The following is a 21,127-nucleotide window of genomic DNA, read 5'->3' as shown; positions in this document are numbered from 1 at the left end:
TGTTTCATGCACCCACGAAACACATACAGAACCACTATCACTTTGTCAAAGAGAGGCTACATGCAGGAGATATTAGCCTCGTCTATTTTCCTACCACCAATAATGTGGCAAACATCTTCACCAAAGCTGTTCCTCGCGACAAATTTGAAGCCTTTCGCAATGCTTTAAATTTAATCTCCTTTGGTGGATGATCCTTGTATACTGATCACTTTCCACTCTAGGGGGGTTTGTTGGGTTTGACTTGCATCTACGCTCAAAGAGATCTGTGGTAGGACACTGGGGCACTTTTTACTCTCCTTACGAGAGGTTTTTCCCCCCACTTACATTATTTTTTATCTTGCATATTTATGTTGCACAGTTCGACCACTTACCGTACTTTACATCTTTCAGGTGTGAACACACCTTAACAACCCTAAGGTCTAAGGGTTATACTTTTGTACTTTCAATTACACTCTTGGTAATTGCATTGGGAGTAGTGTTGTGTCTTCACTCTCTTACTCTCCACTGTCAACTATGTACTCTCAGCTGAGATTCAATTCTCCATCTCCCACATTTTCATCTCTAACACTACCCGCGAACCAAGGGACTCCTGCATGTATGTTGTGCCTATTGCATAAGGCAAGGCAGCATGTCAAAGAGAGGAGGAGAATGAGCTGATGACCCCATTCTTTTATGGCAAGTCTTAATCAAGATTATATGCATCTGCCAATTGCAACTTTAGGTCTTGTATTCAACTATCTATCAAACGCAGCAAGCATCTCCACAACGAACTACTGCTCTTGAGGCTCCTAACCCAAGTGATGCTCTGCCTCACTCATATGCTTAGGTGGCTTCCACTTCACATGATTTGCATGAACCAAATTGGGAACATTTGGTCAAGTTTGTGAATACTCTCTTGGAAGAATATATTGAGCATAACCATCGAGCTATTCCTACTTGTGTGGAGGAGGAGGTTTTGGATACACAAGTGCCCACTCAAAAGGTTCTTCGTTCCTTTCATGAGCAAGGCATTATTATCTTCTTCATGGGTCAAATTCCCACGCTTGCCAAGATCTGCCAGTGGCTATATCCATCCTTCAAATTGAAGGTGTGGAGGAGATCTTCGCTGGTCCATGTGGATTTTATGAGGTTATGTTTCTTTCTACTTCGGCCCAGAATGTCCTCCGCCATAAGCGTCCCCTTTTCTTCGATAGACAATTGGTACCTATTATCTCATGGCATCCACTACTAGAATTCCAATGTTTACTGAAGCAACAATATCCAATATGGTGGAAGTGGAGAATTTCCTAGCCCTTTATTGGGCCCTTCTAAAGCATGCAATGGCTGCCAAAGGCCATGTACTGGTACCCCCAAATCTGAATGCAACCAACAAAAACAAATTGTGCAAGCTTTGGGATTCCGCTAGGAAGAGACCCAATTGGTTACATCTCAATTGTACGGGCATGCAGCCTCTTTGGTTCTAGTTCAAGTGGGGTACTTTTGCCAATCACTATTTTTCTTGTAGTAAACTAGATCATTTCATGACTGAATGTCGAGACCAAAAGAACAATCTTGTCGATCAGCCCATGGATAATGACCAAGACTAAAGCATGGCTCCAATTTCTGCCCAGCAAAGGATTGTTCAGCCCACTCAGTCTAAAGGCAAGCAGCCTGCTTCCTCTTCAGATCCGGAAACACAGGGATGACGCAACAAAGGAAAAGCAAAGGAGACTTCCCTGTCCACAGCACCTACTAATCCTTCCTTGCATTCATAGGACCCTCTTTGCACTTATTCGTGCCATTGGGATAAATCTTCTGATGCGCCTACTGCTCAAGTTCCCACTCGATCCGCCACCCCCCAAATAACAACCGCAACAGCAACAATCGAGCCAGTCCTTGCTACGTGCCCATGACCCTCCAACTCAATAGGCTTTTGATGATGCTGGTAGAGTCATCACCCCATGGGATTGCAAGTTTCCAGGTTCCACTGCTTACCCTACAAACGTGCCTTCTTCCTCATGGATTGAGCATCAACGTCCGAATCCCTTTGCACTACTACACGACTTCTTTAAAGATAGTGTCTTGGAGACATTGGCAGCAAAGACCCAAGCCCACACAACCAAAGCTCATTTGAACTCTTGATCTAGTCTTGGCGTGCTTCTTGCACTCCTTTTGTATTTATTGAAATTGTTCTATTTGGTCTCTACCCCATTGCCTAGAGCCATCTTGCACCTGCAATCTTGAAATCTTGTACTTTTTTTCACAATCAATACAATCACCTATTAGAGAGAGAGAGAGAGAGAGTGCAAGGTCTTTCTTTGGAGGATAATGATTGGTGGTCTTCCTCTTGCCCCGGCCCTTTCCAAGCGTCGAATCTCTAACGGCAATTGTTTCTTCTGCACCACTACGGTGGAATTGGCCCGTCATCGATTTATTTCTTGCCCTCTCACAAAGAAGATCTGGTCGCTTTTGTTAGCAGTTTGGCGAGCTGTGGTTGGTTTCTCACTAAGCCCTTTCGATTGGGTTTTTCAACGCCCAAAATACCCCACACCGGCTCACTTGCATATGAAGATCTTGTTCCACTTTCTTAGATACTAGGGATGCTGGCACAATTGGACCACTCGGAATGCCTTTCTTTTTGATTCGGCCTCTAATGTTTCGGGTCACATTGCCAAGCTTAAAGGCCTCTTGCTTTGGCAGATAGATCTCATTCGGCACTCTGACTTGCTCCCTCGAGAAGACTTACTTCCTTGGCATATGGCAATTTCCTCTACATCTTTGCCATGATTTTTGTAACTCTTTCCTGGTTTTGTGCTAACAATTTACACATGTTGGCTTAGAGCCATCGTGTATCTTGTACTCATGTAAACTTGTACCTTTTTTTCGTAATTAATACAATTACCTTTTACGAAAAAAAAGAGAGAGAGTGCACAATCCAAGAGTGTAGAGTCATATAGTCTGCTTGAGGGGCCTTCTTCATTGGTAGCTTAACATGATTGAGTTGGTGCATATTCTCCCTAGAAAGGACATGCTTTCTTAGCACACTATAGTTTCTTCATCCCCCCTTCACGCCATCTAGTTCCTTGGTGTTTTTGATCGTGATGTATCTTTGTACTCTTGGTCATGGTGTACTTTTGAGATTATGTTTTGATCATTAATAAAATAGCTCTTTACGAAAAGAGAGAGAGAGAGAGAGAGAGCACAAAAAAAAGGTTACATACACAGAGAGAGAGAGAGAATGGTGTCGCTGCGTGCGCGTTGGGAGTCTGATCCGCGTCCTCGTCACCTGGCCATCATTGGCGTTGCCCGCTGTCCCGTCGACGTCGCCTGCAGACGCCGTCTGACACCTTCTGCTTGCCACCTGCAGTCCCCTCGCCTGCCCCTGACGCCCTCCACGGCCGTTGAGTCCTCCCCCCTGCTGCCGGACGGCCCCTTGCCTACATCCCCCACCCACTTGTACTCTGCCCTCTACGCCTGCTTCTCGCCCCTTTGCCCTGCCCGTTAGGGTTTCAGCTAATAACGGATCCCTGCCCTACGCCCCCGATTATCCTGCTCTGCCGTCGACTGCCAGGCCGTTGCTCTGTCCTCCTACCCCTGCACTGTTAGGGTTGTGCTTTGCCACCACGGTTCTTGGGACAGGCCACGACGGAGGCTGACAGGTAAAGCTTCGCTTTCATCAGCTGTGCGTGCAGAATACGCCCCTGGACAGCAACTCGGTACAGAAAAGAGGGAGCGAGAGAGAGAGGGAGAGAGAGAGAGAAAGAAGCATGCGTGTCTCTGCCCCCCGCGACTTTTTCACTCACCCTCTGTTCGACATACGTACTGATACAATATGGCTGGCCTGGATCTCGCTTTCATAGACCAAACAGTGGCAGCTCTTGGTCCAAATTCTGACACCGAGGAACCAGAGGACATGGTTCCGTGCACAGAGGAGATGCCCCCTGCTCCTGACCTCCAGCGAGCGGGCGAACGCACCAAACATACTTCGGTAGGGACAATGGATCACCAGGATCGTTCCTATGCTCAAGTTGCTTCTGATTCTGTGGAATCCCAGGAGGTTGATTGGGAGCACCTGTTGGAGTTTGCCAACACTTTGCTGGCCGATTATGTTCAACATAATCAGGAAGTCTTTTCGGACTCTGCAACGGAAGATATTCTGGAAGCCACTGTGGATCCGAAACATGTCTTGTGCTCCTTTTCAGTGTTCTATGAACGTGCTGTGATACTTTTTTTCACTGGTAGGATCCCGCTGCTTTCCCGTATTCGCCAGTGGCTGCACAGTCTGCTACAAGAGGAATGAGTTGAAGAGATTTTGTTGGCCCCCGGGGTTTTTTTGAGATGCTGTTGAAATCAAAGATACACCGTGCTGCTATCCTGTCTAAACTGCCATTGTTCGTTGATCGCTGTCTGGTCCATGTGGTGCCATGGCGCCCCATGGCAGATTTTCAGTGTCTGCTGCAACATGAATGCCCTGTATGGGTTGAAGTGAAAAACTGTCCGGCTGTTTATTGGCCCCTACTAAAAGGCTCTATGGCCCCTGTGAGCATTGTTCTGGTCCCCCCAAGCCTAAGGGCCATGAATCGCAACCGCCTCTGTATATTATGGGACACTGCTCAAAAAAGGCCTGCTTGGTTACGCATTAACTGCTCTGGCATGCATCCTTTACATTTTCGTTTGAAATGGGGCAACTTTGCAAGACATTGCTTTTCATGTGGAAAATTGGGGCATTTTATGGCTGAATGCCCAGAGAAGCACCACACTTCAGATGCCGAGCATGTTGCGTAGCCCATGGAAGATATGGTGTGTGATGCATCGTCGCAAGATGCCACCCAACCACCTAAAGTTTTGAATAAAGATAAACAATAGGTCTCGGGTTTGGATTCTGGTGGCAATGACTGGGTAGATGTACGCACGAAAAAAGGCAACAGGCATGTTGCTGGCATGATGGATACTGTGCATGTTGCCTCACCAGATTCCATGCGTACGTATATGCACAGGGAAGAAATGATGTCTTCAGAGCACTCTGCTCCTGCTATGGTTTCCTCTGCTCCCCGTCAATAGACAGCTAGGAGAGTGTCTTCAGATGGTCCTAAGGGTCCACCCGCTAAGCTGGCTTTTGATACTCGAGGTAACGTCATTACCCCATGGGATCATCGTTATCCCCGCTCCATCCCCAAGTCAGCGGATATGCCATCCACTTCCAAATCTCGTCGTCAGAACTCTTTTGCCGTGTTAGCTGATTTCTTGGATGAGGGTGTCCTAGACATTCTTGCCGAAAAGGTCTCATCGAGGCAAGCTGTGCCTCGTACCTAATCCTCTTTTGAATCCACATGAAGATAGCTACGTGGAATGTGCGAGGAATTTGTTCTCGCCACAACCAACATGCCATGTGGACAATATTACATGAGAATCAGTGGGATGTCTTGTGTGCTGTTGAGCACAAAAGTCATAGTGAAGCAGGTAAAGTTGTGGATTGCCATGGTTTTCGTTTGTTCTATGCAGGGACACATGCCAGGCAGTATTGTGGTGTGCTTATGATTGTACATGAAAAATATCAGCCGGTTCTTATCAAGAATGATGTACGTGGCCGCTTTGTGGTGATTGAAGTTTTATCCGAAGGAGAGATCTTATGGTTATTTGGCCTCTATGCTCCGAATGATCCTCTATCTCACCGGGAGCTTTGGCATACCTTGCAGAGTTCCTTGTCCCTTGGCAGACGGGGTTTTTTGATAGGGGATTTTAATATGTGTATTGATTCTTTACAGTCCACATCAAAACATTCGGTAATGGATGCGCCGGAAAGACTTACGTGGCAACAGTTGGCTTTTGCCATTCTTAAGCAAGATCTCTGGTCTTGGCTATATCCTTCTTCTACAAGGTTTACCTTCCATTCTACCCAGTATGCCACAACATGGTCGCGGTTAGACCGCATATACATCATGCACGAGGATGATTTCCTTTCTGAGATGCTCGAAATGAAAGTGTTACAACAATATGCATTGTCGGATCATTTCCCTTTGCAGCTTGAGCTCCTTGCATAACCCATTGCACCTTTCAAGCAAGTTCTAGATAGACTCCCTTTGTGTTTCAACTCGTCTTATTTGAAGCATGCAATCTTCCAGGGCTATATGCAGCAATTGATTGATCGATTCTTATTGGATTTCTCATCTCAGGGCTCTGCTTCCTTTCAAAGATTTCTCTCCAATGTGCAGCGGGTTGCTCGCCAGTATGGGATCCATCATGCCTCTCTTTGTCGGCGGCGCCAACAAGCAGCCAAGGAACTGCTGGCTTTGGTTCGTTCTTTGCTGGTGGACACTCCCGATGACGCATTTCTGCTATCACTGGCAACGCGTCTACCTAATCTTATTAAAGAGTTTCAGTTGAAATCCTATCAGCAGGTCAAATTGCAACATCTGACGGACACTCTACAAGACAGTGCTTCTCAGACCCATAAGTTCTTTCGAGCTCTCCATGCCTCTCTTGCTCGAGAGAATATGACAAGGCTCCAGGATGAAGAAGGTCTAATGGTTCTTGATCCGCAGATGATTGTGAATATGTGTAGAAATTATTTCCTCGACCTTCTTGGTTCCACTTCTCCGTCTTCAGGCCAAATTACTCATGCTCGTTCAGTTTTTTATGATCTGGTTCGCAATCAGGTTCCTCAGGACATGCAATCTACTCTGGAGGCAGATATTTGTGAGTCGGAGGTCATGGATGTTCTGTTACACTTGCCTAAGGATAAAAGTCCTGGCTGGGATGATCTTACCAATGAGTTCTTTGAGTTTTTTGCCACCCAGCTCGCGAAACCTTTGACGGCTTTGTTTCAACGGGTATGGGAAATGGGGATTATGCCTTCCTCTTGGAAAGAAGGTCTTATTAAACTCCTTCCAAAAGTTCCTTCGCCATCCATGTTGAAACAGTGGCGCCCAATTTCTTTGATGGGTTCTATGTATAAAATATTTTCCAAAGTCATGGCGAATCGCCTCTATCAGCATCTTCCTGCCATTGTGCATCCTTTCCAATATGGTTCTATTAAGGGCAGAAACATTTTGCACAATGTCTTCAATGCGCAACTGGCAATTGATTATGCAAGGCATTCAAATCAGAAGGTCGTACTGGTTCAATTGGACCTAGAAAAGGCTTTTGATTATCTGGACTGGTCTTTCATTGCAGAACTTATGTCTGCTATGGGCTTTGGTGCCCGGATGTCTCGTCTGATCTACACTATTAGTGTTGCAGCATCTTCGCGGGTCATGTGGAATGGAGGCATTACCAAGCCAATTGTCCTTGCCCGCTCTGTCAGACAAGGGTGCCCTTTGAGTCCTCTCTTCTTTGCCCTTGCGACTCATCCGGTTCTTTCGATGCTATCTCATATGGCAACTTCTACTCAGTTGGCTGGATTGTTGCTTCCCTCTGGACAGCACTTCATTGGTCAATCCTTGGCTGATGGTAGTTTTATGATTCTGCGTGCGGACAAAGATAACCTTCACAAAGCATTAGATGTTTGGGCTCTCTTTGGTCAGGCTTCTGGTCTTCACATTAACGCCTTGAAATCGGCCATTCTCAGCTGCACGGAGTCGGATTTGCAGTCACTGGACTGGCAGGGCATGGTTGTCCCTCATGGCTCCATTGTCAAGCATCTTGGGTACCCTTTGGGCGTTGATGTTCCCCCAAAGCAACTATTACAGTGGATTTCATAGAAACTGGCGGCTAAGTTTCTGTATTGGAAATCTCAAGCCTGGGCCTTCCATGTTCGCCTCAAAGTAGCCCAAACAATAATCTTGCCAATGCTTACATATTTATTGCCATTGCTACCCTGGACTACTACGACACTAAATGATCTTACGAAGTCTATTCATTTCATGTTATGGAAGAAGGATTCCTTGCATGCGGGTATTTCCTGGATTTCTTGGTCGCATGCATGCACCCCAAAACGCATGGGTGGAGAGGCTAGTTTGGATGCCCACACTCATATGCTAGCACTCCGCTGGTCTCTTTTTCGCACCATGTGCTCGGATTGTCATCCTTGGGTCGTCATAGCCCGTTATTTTCTTGAGGATCACGGGCTTCTGCATGGTAATACCCACATCCGCAGTTCGTGGTGGCATGTTCTTAATGCAAATTCTCGGTTCTCCAGTTCTTCCTCATCTCTACTTGCCCATTTGGTGTGTTCCTAGAGACTCGTCCTCCGGAAGTCTCAGTGGCATCCAGCGGAGGATCATTTAGCCACTAATTCGTTTCAATTGGAATTGTTGGCAGTCTCGCGGTTAATTTCGTGGGACGGTGAACATGAGCTTCGACCACAATTCAACCGTATGGCACGTTTGGGCTTAACTTCGGTCGCGGATGCTACTCTTGCCAGTCGCAATGTGTTCATGTGCAGGCCGGCTGAATTTAGAAAAGGCTTCAGCTAACCAAGTGTATCATCTTCTGATTAAAGATCATCAATGGCTGGTTAATAAAGCTAATATTCTATGGGGATTGCATAAATCCTAGTCATGGTGGAGGGTAACTGTGATGGAGGGTTGGTTAAATAAGACACCATTCAAATATAAGGTCTTTCTTTGGAGGGTGATGATTGGTGGTCTTCCGCTTGCTTCAGCTCTTTCAAAGCGCCGAATCTCCAATGGCAACTGTTTCTTTTGCACCACCATTGTGGAATCCGCCCGTCATGGTTTTATTTCTTGCCCCCTTGCTCAGAAAATCTGGTCATTCTTGTCAGCCGTCTGGCGAGCGGTGGTTGGTTTCTCGCTTCGCCCGTTTGATTGGGTTTTCGTGCAGCCCAAATATCCCACACCGACACAGCCACATATGAAGATCTTGTTTCACTTTCTTCGATATTGGGGCTGTTGGCACAACTAGACCATTCGGAATGCTTTCCTTTTTTATTCTGCTTATAATGTTCAGCGGCATATTTCCAGGCTTAAAGGTTTCTTGTATTGGCAGATAGATCTTCTCCGGCACTCTGACATCCTCTCTAGGGAGAACTTACGCCCCTGGCACATGGCAATTTCCTCCGCGTCTTTGCCATGATTTTGTAACTATTTGGCCCTCTGGTTCTTGTAAAGAGTCAGTTTGTACACACGATGGGATAGAGCCATCGTGTATCTTGTAATCATGAAAACTTTTTCGTAATTAATACAATTACCTTCTACGAAAAAAAAAGAGAGAGAGCACAAGCCTCATGGGAATAGTTGCATTCTCTACTAGAAACTTAAATGCACAACAAAGACTCTCTCACCAAACACCTCTCACACTCACTTTTAGATAAAACCTAGCCCTAGATCTACACTTACAAGTGTGTTCATAAGCACACCCCTATTACATAGATTCCTATTTCTCAACACCCTTTCTACAATCAATACGTCCTTGTTATCAGAATTCGTGCTGAACATCTATCCAAGACAGTCCAGACCATATGTGAAGGTTGATGTAGATCCATGAAGAATGCAACATAAAATGTACAAGATACTCCTTCACCAATATTCATCCAAAATTTGTGGAGTGTGCCCCATATGCTTTTGAAATTCCTCCTAGTACTTTATCCAAACAAGGAGTTTCAAGATAAGTTCAATTCCAACCTCCAACAAATGCCATCTATTGTTATCTTTTTTATTTTCCAAGTCCATGATCATACATTGCATTGACTTGCTTATTCAATTCAGCAACAGACATCATCACATACCTCAATATCAAGAACATTATTTTCCTGCATACAAGTTGTGAGATCACACAATGCACTTCAACTGCAACTTCTTCTTTTGCATCAGCACATGCATCATGGCCACCTTCAAACAATGCCATATCCTTTGGTGATTTAATTATCATTATCCTCTGTGGCCACCCAATCAATGGGTGCACCCATTTGCTTCATGCCAACAAGAGTTTGTGGTTTGAATTCTAAGATTTCCTTCTTACTTATGATTCTAGTCAAATATCTTCAATGCAACATCAGCATCAAGCTAAAAGAGGTCATTGTATCAACCATCATCATCCACAAATTCACCTTGCTTGGGAGTGAACTATTCATGCTTTTAACCACTACATTCAAAAAATTTATCCAGTGTGAATAGACCCTTAAGCTAATGGATGAAAGTATGTGAATAGTCTTAAACATTTAGAAATATCCTATAAGGTTCTCAATGCTTTTGAAGCCTATTCTGTATAACCTCTTCTTCTCTTCAACTAGTTGATGCTGCATCTATCATTTCAGTGGTAGCAGTAGCTGCATCCATGCTGCCACAAAGAAGTGCCAATGGAGAGGCGGCTCACCTTACCAAGGACCTTGAAGAAGCTACACTCTGTGAACTGGAGGAAGTGGGCCTCCTCACCAGCTATGTCGATGCTTGTCCTAAGCAGAGAAACTTTAATCATGTTCTCAAAGGCAAACACTTCAATTGTCAATCCTTTCTTTTGGTTCTTGCCTTGCAGACTGCACTTTTGAGCTTTCTTACACTGTTCCTTATGGCTTCCTAATTTATGCTTACAGACTTCTGATTGTTTTGCTATTCAGTCCCATGCTGCTTGTGGCTTTTGCCTCTGTTAAAGCTAGTTCATTCCTCTGTTCAGCCTTACCTTGTTTCTATTGCTCTCTGTGTTTCAACTTTCGCTGTCTGGGATTTACTTACTGACTGGCAATAATCATGTACTTCAGTTCACCCTTCGTACTACTGTCCTTCTGGAGGACCATCCATCCAGCGTGCAGGGCTTATATACTCAAAATCAGACAGGCGTTCCTCATGCGTGCCGCCGCTTCTGATGCTTTCTAACAGATCATTTACTCCAACTCACAGAACTATTGTCTTCAAGCTTCAGGTTGTTTGCTGGAATGTCTTTGGTGAGGCACCCTGATTAATGAATTTCAGCCACAGTAGACGCAATTAATGTTGGTCTTCCTTTCACTTTGCACATCTGTTTCGCTTACATTAAAATGCAATATTCTTGTTCTACAATAGCAGGTCCAGCCTTGAATGGTTGAACATATATCGCAATACTATTTCTCAGTCACAAAATGTTGCACACAGACAATGGATTCTCACAACTTAGTAACTTTTCCAGGTACGATGCAACATACCCAATACCTTTAGTAGCTGGATTTCTCCAACTTACCCTCAGTAGCCGGATTTCTCCAACTTGCTTGTAGCTAGCACCTCTTCTATTGAATCAGCAAAAATATTGAAGAGCTGCAACTCTATGAGTTTGCACCACCTTGCAATCAGCTCCACATGCAAAGGTAGACACACAGGATACACAAGACTCCATAGCCATGCTTACATTATCCAGAAACTCAAAGTACAATAGAATGTCTTCGAACATACCCCTCTCCCACTCACACAACTATTATAAGGATACTATTTCTCAACATAACACAGATATGTTGTATAGAAAAGTAAACATGGACCCACACGCTGCATGTACTTCATGTATGTTATGTCTAGATGGTATACATCTTGTTTTTTTCCAGAGAAGAGAAATTCCATTAATAAGACCTCAGAGAAAGCCTGAGGCAATATACAAAGTACAAGGAACACTATAAAGAGTAACAGAGTACATCACAAATACAATTGTTCTGTGAACAATCAATCAAGTGGGCTATAATGCCAAACCATCTGGGGGACAGTGTGGAAGAAAGTGCCTAAGTCCCATATCCGCAAGAGGGCCTCTCTTCTCTTCCTCATCCTCTCAGAACTGCCCTGCGTCCTCTCGCCTCTCCCATGGAGAGTGTGGTGATCTCTATCCAGATCCTGGATAAAGTCTCTGATGCGGATACATCCTGAAGTTCAATAACATGAGTGCATCTTGTGGTCCAGATGTACCAAGCTATGATACTAGCATAAATTATATGTATCTTATCTTATGCCATCCACAATATGGGGCAAGGCAACTGCATATGCAATGCAACACCATTTCAAGGTTTCACATGTTAAATTGGATTGGACAAGGTGTCTTGCTATCAATCAGATCACACAGGTCCAGGGCTTAGTTTATATTTTGAATTGGGAAAAGCAAAGCTAAAAGTTGGTAAGTTAGCTTGAAATTTCTCTATATCTTTTATTGCTTCGATGGATCTAAGTAGGTACTAGATTTCCTTTTGGTGGAGAGGTAGTGGATCATCGCTTTCTCATGATACTACATCCCAATCTTGTGTAGCATGTGTGAGAAACTCTTTTTCTTTCTGAGATAAGATACACACATCCAAACACCCAACCCCCCCTTCAAATATAAAATAAGAGAAAATCACTATATCTCTCTTTCTTAATTTGTGCTTCCCACATGCTAACGAACTCGTGATCTAGAACCTTAATGGTAAAGGCATACATACCGTAAGCTCTTGGGATTCTTCAAAGATTGTTGAGAAAACCAACTCTCCCTTTATGATAAAGGCAAACCTAAACATTGCAACCAGGGTAGAGCATAAAAACCTCAAAAAATTATGTTGACTGAGGATCTGTTAAGTCCACGTGCAAAAGTAGAATAGTGCATCATTGAGCATACCTTTCTATATCGGCACCAGGCAATCCAGATGTGGAGTTCTCTGAAATCAAAAACAGAAACACGTAGATGTAAGAGAATGAGGTCAAAAAAAGAATCTTTTTCTTTTATAGTAGTGTTCTGTAAGGAAAAACAATGGCAAAGGGGGAACCATTCCTACATGGTCTTGTGTGTGAAGAATGACTGTTGTAACTTCCTTTCATAAATAGGAACAACCTTTATCAGATATTGTCAAGTGGATGTCACAAAGTGCGACACCTTGAATGATACTTGGCATCATTTTCTGTTACAATGTAGCATGTGTGGTGGCAACACATGCACACATGGCACACCTATAAATGATGTCTCTCTCCTATAAACAGAACTATGTGTTTGATTTAAAATAAAGATTCCAAGACGGTGCATTGCTTTGTAGTATATGTTTTTGAGCTTAGTTTTTTAATTTGTATTCCTTAACCTTGTGTTGCTAATAATTGCCCTTAATTTCTCTTCACCCAATACCAATTGGATACAAGCACATAAGTTTAGGCAACCAATTGGTGGAACTTGTCTACCAAAATTTTAATGTTTTTAAAACTCATAGATGATGGTAAAAATCCAAGGGATAATAGAAGATATCCGACTTTTAGCCAGAGTATAGGGACAATAAGAGGGAGTAAGATACTAAGCATCATCCAAGAAAAGGCAGTTCTTTTAAATAGAGAACTTATAAAATTTTAAAAGACCAATATGAAATATAAACTCCAAGTAAAAGAGGTCACCATAGGTCTAAATGGGTAGTAATGGATGTCAACTAGCAAACCTCATCATGTTCAGTTTTTTCACCTTTAGTTTGTACAATTACATGTATGTACCTATTTTACTACTTTGGTCTTTCTTTGTGTGCCATTCTAGGTTTTACAACTTCGTATGTTGGATGACATTGTAGGTTCAATTTTCTACTCTCTACTCTATTTGCACTACACATAAGCCATTTGTTGCAAATAAAATGTAAAAAACTTGAGTTCTCAGGCTACCTTGCCCTTACTCCCTTTGCACCTACAAAGGTGGCGTCATTGTTGAAAACTTTGAGACCTCATGGCAGCTCAAACCATAAGCCAATAGAATCTTGGGAAAATATGAATGCCTAGGGTTTCTAGTTTCTTGTATGGATACTTTCGACCCAAGTGACCTACTTGTAAATATCTGTTAGGGCACATATAAAGAAATGCAAAAGTATGACAAACCATGGAACCCAAGTTGTAGAATAATTAGATGACTGAATGAATGAATGAATATGCCGAATGATACAATAGAGACCTCAAACCTCAATGTCTCGGGTATATGGGATGAAGTGAGCTGACAGAGATGTCGGAGACACCGTGACGCATCCCAAAATGATGCAATAGCAGCCCATTAGACTGATCGTGATGTGTGATAATAAAAGGAGCAAAACACAGTTCTCCATAGCCAATTTCATCCCAAAGATGATGACGACATCAAAACACAGGCAAAGCCGCAGAAACTGCAGCTATCAGAGCCTAAATGATGACATCAACAAGTCAATGATGATGCAAGCAGGTCGTACAGTCATGGTGACAGCAGGGTAGCCTGCTCTAGTTGAAAATCCAGCAACAACAGCCCACAATACAGTAGCAGAGTTCTCCAAATGATGTCGACTAATGGGTAGCAAGTCATCAATGAAGTGGCTGGCTGGACGGCAGCTGGGACAGCTTCCTCCACTAATGGCGATGTCCTCCAAATAGGAAGCAGCAGGCTGAGATGAAGGCTAAGCGGCAGCTAGGAACAGGCCAGCATGCATAGTAGATTTTGGTGCATGCATCCTACTATTTACAAATAAATTTGTTTCAGCAATGAATTCTTTGTGCGCCTATTATAAGGAGAATTAGTGGCACAACACTCCTCTCAAGCCCAAAAAGGTCCCAAAACAGCGTGTGACTCACACTCCACCCTCATGTCCAAAAGGTCCCACCCTAAAAAAACCAAGGCATTTGACCAAGGGTGTTGCAATGGGCTGCCCATTCTAATGGGCCTTGCATTTTTCTTTTTCTTTTCTTTTAATGTCAATATATGAATAGCAAGACTTAAGATTTCATCCTCCATAAATGAATCGTTGCAGGGCAAGGGTGGCTGATGAAGTATAGACAGAAAATCACGATGTCGATGAGGGTATGCTGCAGCAGTAACTACCATCAGGTGACCAATATTAGAAGGTCCAAGAAGATTCTCAACTACTGTTGCCTTTCCTTTATTTCTCCCCTTCACTGATTTACCACTGCTCCTTAGTCTTCCTATCCAAATACTTATTGTAGTGTTGTCAAGGGTCTTGAAAGAGTGGTAGTTTCTATTGATGGAGGATGTTGGCCCTTGGGTATTACCATTGTCAAGAATAGAAACTCGTCGAGGGATATACAATGAAGTAGATTCATCAAAGACAACATCTTTGCTAATTGCATAGCCATGAGTGGTGGGATTGTAACATTTGTATCCTTTTCTTTCTTGAGCATAGCCTATAAAAATACATTTTTGCATAGCCATGTTAGATAGGGCAGAGGATATCTTAGGTGAAGCTGTCCACCATTGTGTTCTATCATCGTGCACCTATTTCTAAGCCATTTCTCATAGATTCAGACTGTTTCCAGCCCTAATCTCCTTGCTGTTCATCAAGACATCCGCAGTCTACCCTCCAAAGTTCTAATTCTCAGCTGATCTTCATCCAAATCTCTACATTTAGGGCTGCTTTGCTATCGCCAACAGTAGGCCACCAGTCCCTAGGATGCATTTTGCATCATTTGCTGCCACCTAGCCTAAAATGTCACCATTGCTGCTGCATTCTCCCTGTTCTACTGTTCTACTGCCACCTGGTCAATCTGGAGCTCACCAATGCCGTGTTTCTCTAATCAATGCCTTCCAAGCTGCCAATCATCATTCTAGGCTGCATTTGGCATTTCTTGTCTGTCCTCTGCCCATTTGTCACACTAATCTGGCATCCTACTGCTGTGTTTGTTGTTGCCAAACACATACCGAAATTCTAACACCCCTTGCAGTGCCAATGCGATGAAGTACAAGGATCATCAATCGCCAAAGGGTGATAAGCTCAAAGACTTGCGGAAAGCCTCAAACTTCTCACATGGTAAAGCCTTGGTGAAACTTTTTGTAACATTTTCTTGTGTGGGAACATACATCAAGCTGATCTCTATTGCATAAGATCTCTCTCACACATGGTACTCGTGAATCTCAACGTGTTTCATGCGAGCATGAGATATAGGATTTCATGTTACTGCAATAGCACTCTTAACTATCTAAGAGAATGGGTGTAGAACTTTCCAACAAAACCTATAGAGATCAACCAGCAATCTGTGCAGCCATACACATTCAATTGTTGATGTGAAGGCTGCCCTGTACTCAGCCTCACAAGACAAGGTAGCCAGTATAGGCTGTTTCTAACTAAGCCATGAAATGCATAAACAACCCAAAAATAAACAATATCCACTAGTAGACTACCGAGTATTTGAGTCTCTAGCCCAATCTAAATCATTGCAAGCCTGTAATTGCGAGTCTCCTCCCTAGGTGAAAATAATGCATATATCGACTATCTTGCAAATAGCAAAAGATCCGCTTGATAGCTTGCCAATGTGTTGTCCATGGGTTGTGCATTAACCTACTCACATGAGATACTACAAATTGTATATCAAGGGGTGTGTTGCACAGCCAACAACCTTGCTATGGATTGCAACATCTAGCATCTCACTACTCTGTGTGTGTGTGTGCGTGTGTGTGTGTGTAAGAGAGAGAGACACAAGACAACGAGCAAGAGAGGGCAATAGTCCCACACTCAAGAAATGCAAGTACTAGAATGATGGAATGAAAGTACATAGGTCTTAAGTAAGTTAGACCTATCCCTAACTTAATTAGAGTTAGTTTAACTCTAGTGTCACTACTTATAAAGTCCTCGACACATACTTTGACACTGTAATAAGTGTCCATACCACACATTACATTGGCCACTACCCAAAATTGGCAAATTCTAACATTAATCAAATCAACTTAATGCATCTTCGTTTCAAAACCCACGCATCCAACCCATTCGTTTCGTTGAATCATTATTACCATTCAAACAAGTGCTTGTGTGTCCCTCTTTGACTTTTTCTGCCTACCCATCCTATCCCCCTCCCTATTCTTCTCACTCTATCCCCCTCCCTATTCTTATTGTTGAGGGCCTTCCACGCCCAAAACTCACACACCCTTTCCTTAGCAGACCACAGAGAGGAGGTGCCTCTTACATTGACACATGTTGATCTTTGTGGGCCAATATTCATTGCCGCCCTTAATGGCAATTTTGTACTTCTTTTTTATAGTGAAATACCCAAACTAATGGGGATTAGACATTACTTTTGAGAAAATTCAATACATGACCCCATGAAAGAGATCAGTCTCTGATGTTTCAATATTGCTAGAGAAGGCACTTTCGGAATCAATTTGATAACTCCTTTCTTCCATGATGAAGGCATAATCCCTATTTTCCAGACCTATTGACACATGACTATCAAGGGTTTCACCAAATGAGTAGCATAAGCCTCAAAGAATTCATTAGTGAGGTGGTTCCAACCAAGATAATTTATCCATAGGCAAATGCAATAAGACATCCATAACCTCATCCTCACAAATATCACCCTCTTGACGCACTAGATGCAATGAGGCTGCACTAGAGACTGGTGATGCTATTGGGTTTGACTCATGCCTACGCTCACAAAGGAGTGTCGGTGATCCGCAGTAGGACACTAAGACACTATTTACTCTCCTTATGAGAGGTTTTCCCCCCCAATTACTTTATCTTCTATTTTACGTGTTTATGTTACACAGTTCGGTCACTTATCGTGTTTTACACTTTTCGAGTGGGAATGCACATTAACAACCCTAAGGTCTAAGGGTTGTACTTTGTACTTTCATTACACTCTTAGTAATTGCATTGGGTGCCATGTTGTGTCTTCACTCTCTCACTCCTTGCTATCAACTATGTACTCTCAGCTGAGAGCTTCGATCTTCACCCGCTCTCACATTTGGTATTAGGTTTGTGCATCAGCTCTAGCTTCAATCATCACCACCAGGCCAGCATCACCCCGCCAGTCAGCTGCTGGCCATTCAGACCTGCAGCACCACTAGCCATAGCTGCTCCCGCCACCAGTCCAGCACCATGCACCTTCCAGCAGTTGCTAGCACCGCCTCAGCCTATAGTAGCTACGCCACCTGGTCACCAAACGCCAGCTGCATCTCCCTACCTCTAGGTCAGCTCCGCTTGCAAACCCGCCTCCAGTCACCCCTTGTGCCAGCACCAGCTCTCTGCGCCAGCACCTCTGTCAGTTTCGCCCTAGTTCCGATCCCTGCCACCTAAGCACCGCCATCTGAACAACCGACTCATCTCCTCCAGTTGCTCGCTTCTAACTATCCCTCCGCTAGCTCCTCTAGGCCTGACAGCTGTCACAGCCAACATTAGAGGTAAAGAAGGCATTTACTCATTTTTTAATTTAAAAATTTCCATCACAGCAGAGGGATTTTGCTCAGGCAATCCATTTTTGCTCTTGGACATGTCTTGGACACACTATTGTAGAGATTTCTTGGGAAGCAGGCCAAAAAATTGGGGCTTTTGGGTATTGAGCAGACATTGGCACATGCACTATAGGTTCAATCTGAAATAGACTAAAATCCTGTATTTTGGACAGCAAAAATTTGGGCCTTCAGCATTGGTTGTGTTACTGAGCACTATTTGTGCGTTGGATAGCGCGTATATTGGACAATTTTGATCAAGTGTGACAAAGTTGTTCCAACTTTGGATCTTGCTTTTGTGTTTTTTTGAAACAGTGACATTTACCATGGCCAATCAGGGACAGAATGATGTATTCACATATATATCTAAGGAGGATACATTGGATGGCAATAATTATTCTCTATGGTCTTTTACGATAAAGAATGTATTGGTTGCAAAAAAAATTTGGGATTATGTTAGTTGTGACGAAGTCCGTCCCAAAGTTGTGGCTCCTACAACACCTCCTACAAGAGGACCTGGTCAAAGGCCCGCACCAAAGATCAACAACACAAAAGTCTTGGGACACATGGGATGCTCAAGCATTGTCACTGATTGCATTGGTAGTTTACTGGTCTATAATCCTGCACATACGGTCTTGATAACCCCCAAATCTGTGCAAATTTCTGCACAAGAGTATGATCTTCATCAACAAATCTTATGTAGTTTGATCATTTAACCTTCTAACTTCATTGCAAAATCTCAAGACAAGCATTGTAAAAGGCATGACTAACAATTATAAAGTAATGGCCTTAAAATGTGTGTGTGTCATTTTTTCCAATTTGAAACATTCAGAAGTTCTTTTATTTTCAATAATGAAACCTTCTCGTAAGGTGTCAAAAAACCATGTAAGACAAATATTCCAAAGAAATACAAAAAGAAAAGGGGAAATGAGGAGTCTTATGATCTGGGGGAAAAGGAGAGAGTGAGGATGAGGATGAGGATGATTAAGATATCTTTTGTGTGCTTGATTCTTGTCGAGTGGAAGGCTAAATTTCTAGTTGAAGAGAGTATTTCTTGCAAGTTTGAAGGCGTGCAAGTGTACTTGCAACCTCTCTTACCTGAGATATGGCAGATTTTCTATGCTCATATGGTATTATCCAGGTCTGCAACTTCTTCATGCAAAGCATGGCTTACACTTGAGTAGATGTTTGCTGAAAAAAATGAGACATACATCTCCTTCTTGAAAAAAGAGCTTGAAAATGTGAAGATGGATGAAGGTGATGCTATCTAGGATCATCTTAACAAAATTCACGACTTGGATGAGCACTTAATGAATGTAGATGAGTATTATTCTAATGCACAAATGGTCTCTACTATTCTAAATTCTTTGCCGCCCTCCTATTTGGCCTTTCACACGACCTTAAATCTTACCATGAGAATTTCTCCGTAGCCACTTACCTTTCTTCAGTTGGTTAGTTTGCTCCTAGAAGAATAGTAAACAAGAAAGAATAGTGGGGTGAATGTTATAGCCTCTGAACAGGTTTTTATGGTGAAACATAAGGGCAAGGGTAGCCAGTCTAGAAATGCTCCGCAGAGTTCTAAAAGTTCAAGTACTTCACAAAGCAATAAGAAACATGGGGGCACTCAAGCCAAAAAGGGCAAGTGCTACTATTGTAAGAAGCCAAGCCATTACATCATGGAATGTAAGAAACACATTGCCAAGGAGAAGAACAAGTCAGGGTTGTCTCTTTCTAATGCACCTTCTAATGCTACAAAGTCCGCAATTTTTGTTGTAGACCGTGACCACTATTTTTATACTTGCAATTATGACTCTTCTTATTTTTCCTCTATTATTACAACTCCTATTGACAAGTCTGTACAATGTGTCAACAATGCATCTTACCTTGTTAGAGGTGTTAGGGAGATTGTCTTAGAAGCCATCGATGGCTCTACTCCCCATTCACAAGATGCATTATATGTACCACGGATAAAGAAGAATTTGTTATCCATTTCTTATCTAGCAAAGTATGGTACGCAAGTCACATTTGATTATGACAACTGCATGGTCGCGGATAAAGAATTCTTGACTTTGGTTTTGACTGGCACATTATGTCATAGACTTTATGAGTTAGATGCTTATTCGATTGATTAGTCAGTCTATTTAGCATCTACTCTTACTCCTGCCATATCACAGGCAGAGTTATGGCATGCTCGCATGGGACATGTCAACTATGGCAATTTGATGCTTATGTGGCATACTCAGATGCTAGATGGCTCACCCCTTTTGGAGAGACCTCCAAGCATTTTTGTGAGGCATGCATTTTGAGAAACATGCATTGATTGTCATTTCCTTGTGATGTTGTCTTTAAGGCAATAGCCAGATTATAGATTGTGCATTTGAATATATGTGGACCTACGCAAACAAAGTCATTGCATAGATGCTATTATTTCGTCAACTTCATTGATAATTTTACTCAATTTTGTTGAATCTACTCACTGCTGAAAAAGTCAGAGGTGTATGATGCATTTTCAGCTTTTGTTGCACCTGTTGTCCATCAATATACTACTGCATATACTCCACGACAAAATGGGGTTGCAAAAAGGAAGAATCAATCATTCATGAAGAAGGCCAGATGTGTGCTGAAAGCTAAGAATTTGCCACATGGCTTTTGGATAGAAGTAGTTACGTGTGCTTGTCATGTTTTGAACAAGTGCCCTACCAAGGCATTAAAAAATACCACGCTTTTTGAGGCTTGGAACAATCGGAAACCTTCAATTGGCCACTTTCGTACTTTTGGGTGCCTTGCATATGCTCACATTCCCAAAGTACTAACAAAGAAGTTGGACAACAAGGCTATCAAATGCATTTTTTTAGGGTACACCAGTGAGAGCAAAGGATATAGACTATATGATCCTGTTTCCAAGAAAATCTTTGTCAATAGTAGGGATGCAATTTTTTATGAAAAATCAGAATTATCCCTTGCTAGTTTTGATAAATATCAGATTGCAAATGATGTGTCTAAAGGGTTGCTGCCCATTTTTTTTGGTGATACACCTAGAGTTTCAATAAATGAACACAATGTTCAGCCAGTTGCTCCATTGAGAAACGCAGAAATTCAGCCTATGGCTGAT

The 21,127-nt window shown here is 42.9% G+C and overlaps 1 protein-coding gene across 2 annotated transcripts in view; it reads right to left on the bottom strand.

Annotated features, from left to right (window-relative positions):
• UGLYAH (ureidoglycine aminohydrolase) overlaps positions 1 to 21,127 on the bottom strand; it is a 190,880-nt gene that overhangs the window by 84,837 nt on the left and 84,916 nt on the right. For both annotated transcript variants that reach the window (XR_015688130.1, XM_087664414.1), the window contains exons 5-6: positions 12,475 to 12,514; positions 12,302 to 12,368 (exon numbers count right to left, since the gene is read on the bottom strand). Coding sequence is in view for 1 of the 2 variants with exons in the window: in XM_087664414.1 (XP_087520540.1) it covers positions 12,302 to 12,368; positions 12,475 to 12,514 (107 nt within the window). In the remaining variant the exon portion in view is untranslated. The remainder of the gene's footprint in view (positions 1 to 12,301; positions 12,369 to 12,474; positions 12,515 to 21,127) is intronic.

The sequence above is a fragment of the Lygodium microphyllum genome, chromosome 23, assembly GCF_053477565.2.
Source record: "Lygodium microphyllum isolate KBCC chromosome 23, Lygodium_microphyllum_v1.1.10, whole genome shotgun sequence".
Taxonomy (NCBI): Eukaryota; Viridiplantae; Streptophyta; class Polypodiopsida; order Schizaeales; family Lygodiaceae; genus Lygodium; species Lygodium microphyllum.
Note: the sequence above shows the minus strand (reverse complement) of the source record. Positions and strands in the feature narration are given on the sequence as shown.